General features: G+C 36.5%; 1 protein-coding gene across 1 annotated transcript; it reads left to right on the forward strand.

The window, feature by feature from the left end:
* The first annotated feature begins 765 nt into the window (after positions 1–765).
* Positions 766–2,508, forward strand: LOC145128554 (G-type lectin S-receptor-like serine/threonine-protein kinase At1g34300). Its single transcript, XM_079063357.1, has 2 exons — positions 766–1,036; positions 1,108–2,508. The coding sequence occupies exons 1-2, from the start codon at positions 979–981 to the stop codon at positions 2,304–2,306; spliced, it is 1,257 nt and encodes a 418-aa protein (XP_078919483.1). The 5' UTR covers positions 766–978; the 3' UTR covers positions 2,307–2,508.
* The last annotated feature ends 421 nt before the right edge of the window (positions 2,509–2,929 follow it).

Consider the following 2,929-nt stretch of genomic DNA (forward strand, 5'->3'; position numbering starts at 1 on the left):
TGGTTCCCACAAATTTTAATACTTCATCATTTAAATGAATAGACATATATAGACTATAGTCACTTATTCTCTTAGGTATTAAAATCCGTGTGACCATTTGGATGAAGATTTAACCCATCTCTTATGTGTTACGTACCATTATAGAATAGTTTATTCTCAAGATCATATATGATTTCACTTTCTGTACTTAAATTCTAAAGACGATGAAGATTTAATCCATAACTCACACGCGATGTTCAAATTGGAATAAGGAGTATTACAAATGATTCCTTTCATTGTCATACTTCTCCACTTTAATGTAAATCTCAAATATTATTATTGTGGGTTTTCAAAATGTTTATATTATCCTACAAGGGTATATATAAAAAAAAATATTGATTTAAAAATCCAATGGACAATCCATCCACCATCAACTTTCCCATGAAATTTCCTCTTCGAAAGCTACTCTGCATTTCTTGTGTTTGTCATATATATATATATATATATATATATATATATATATATATATATATATATATATATATATATATATATATATATATATATATATATATATAGCTTTCTCGTTTGACTTGGTAAACACGGTTATCATCTTTATTGGAAAACTCTTACTACAAGAATAATGTGACTGAACACGTTTCAACCAATCACCACACAAAAATTAGACTGCGACAACGTTAACGAAATTTCGTAGAGTAAACATTGAACGTCGTTTTCCCTGCGGTTGGCATTAATTGTCGCCGATTGTTGAGAACTCCACCAAGTTCTAAAGAGTTTAAACTGACTGGAATGTACAAATTCTTAAACACCAATTACTACTTCAACATGATATTCTTCAATAGTATGGAGTATATTCTCAGTGTCAAAGAATTAAAAAAATCCATAAATTAAACACGTACCATATCTAAACCACCATGTAAACAACTCTCTGGTTCTGTATAGTTTCTTGAATCCTTTCGTTTCTAATCTTCCGACATTATGTCAAGTGATAATACTGGTGAGATCGCGGCTATTAGTGTTACCGTTTCTGTCGTCGGTAAGTTCTTCCATTCTCTTAGTAGCACAGTTCTATTAAACAATCCAGCTGTTAATAGTTTCTGTTTGCAGTTGTTGTGGTGAAGATAGCCATCATTGTATATGTATGCAATAAACGATCTAAGATGCAAACGGAACCATTCCCTAACGATTCCCGTTTTATTCCGCTCGCCATGGTTAAATTCCTGGATGACATGGAAAGAGAAAAACCGATCCGGTTCACCGCTCAACAGCTAAGAATAGCGACAGAAAACTTCAGCATCTTATTGGGTTCAGGTGGGTTCGGGACAGTTTACAAGGGTCTTGTTAGCAACGACATAGCTGTAGCTGTAAAAGTACTAAACGGAACCTCAGACAAGAGAATTGAAGAACAATTCATGGCGGAAGTAAGCACAATGGGAAGAACCCATCACTTTAATCTCGTCAGGCTTTATGGGTTTTGCTTCGAGTCAAGTTTAAGAGCTCTTGTATACGAATTTATGGTCAACGGCTCCCTGGATAATCACTTGTTTAAAGCAAGCAAAGGACCGATTATAGGGTTTGAGCAGCTCTACGAGATTGGTCTGGGAACTGCAAGAGGCATCGCTTACTTGCATGAAGAATGTCCTCAAAGAATCGTTCATTATGATATCAAACCAGGAAACATACTTTTGGATTCAAAGTTCTGTGCAAAAGTGGCGGATTTCGGTTTAGCTAAACTCTGCAACAGGGATAACACTCATATAACGATGACCGGAGGACGTGGTACTCCGGGATACGCCGCCCCAGAACTCTGGCTACCTCTCCCGGTTTCACACAAATGTGATGTTTATAGTTTCGGTATGCTACTCTTTGAGATCATCGGAAGAAGGAGGAACATGGACGTGAGACTTGCAGATAGTCAACAATGGTTTCCAATATGGGTGTGGGGGAAATACGAAAGGAAAGAGTTGAAAGATTTGATGATAGTTTGTGCGATTGAAGAGAAGGATCATGAAGCTGTTGAGAGGATGCTTAAGGTAGCTATTTGCTGCGTTCAGTATAGACCGGAGACTCGGCCGGTGATGAGCATCGTTGTGAAAATGTTGGAAGGTGCATTACCGGTGCCGGAGCCTTTAAATCCGTTTTCGTATCTGTTCTCAGGTGCTAATGAAGTTGATGATTCTTTGGCTCGATTGGCCTGGAATGGCGGTGGTTCTGATTGGTCTTCGTCTGATGTTAACACCAAGTCTACTGTAGTTGCAGGTACACCTTTGATGAGGAGACATGAGATCACAATGGCATCGGAGTAATTATACTGAACTATGTATAGAAGGACAACCAAATAGATCTGGAAGAAAATAAATGTAACGTTATCTTTTGTTTTGTTATATATTGAAGGATATTTTGGATATCCTAATCAACAACTAAATCTCTCATCGTTTTAGAACCAAATGTGTGCTTGTTTAATTTGACGTCAAAGGTGTACCTCTTTTATATATAAGAGCAAAATATAAAAAGGTTAAAAGTGCCTATGGAACTATCTCATTTCTAGATTATAAACTCCATAATGAGCATATAAGTTGGTTCGAGATCGTCGAGGTATACCTCGTTAAACCTAGAGGAAAAAAAAATAAAAATAAATAAGGTCTGACGAGATTTGAGTTATTCCTGGCCCAATCATAAAATCAATAAGACACTAACCAGCCTTAAGCGGGCCTAGTCAAGAAAATCTTTAACCACATTGTAAGCGGGCATTCAAAACTGCTTATAGGCCCATGCCCTTTTAATTGAATTTTTGAAATCATTCGAAAGTATTTTACTTAAAACGTTACAATCGGGCTGATAACCATGGAATTTTAACTAGGCCTACGTAACCATGCCCTTAATCATACAGCTTTAATTAGGTATACATATCATATACTGGTAACCAGTC

The sequence above is a fragment of the Lactuca virosa genome, chromosome 8, assembly GCF_052849685.1.
Source record: "Lactuca virosa cultivar CGN04683 chromosome 8, Lactuca_virosa_CGN04683_v6, whole genome shotgun sequence".
Lineage (NCBI taxonomy): Eukaryota > Viridiplantae > Streptophyta > Magnoliopsida > Asterales > Asteraceae > Lactuca > Lactuca virosa.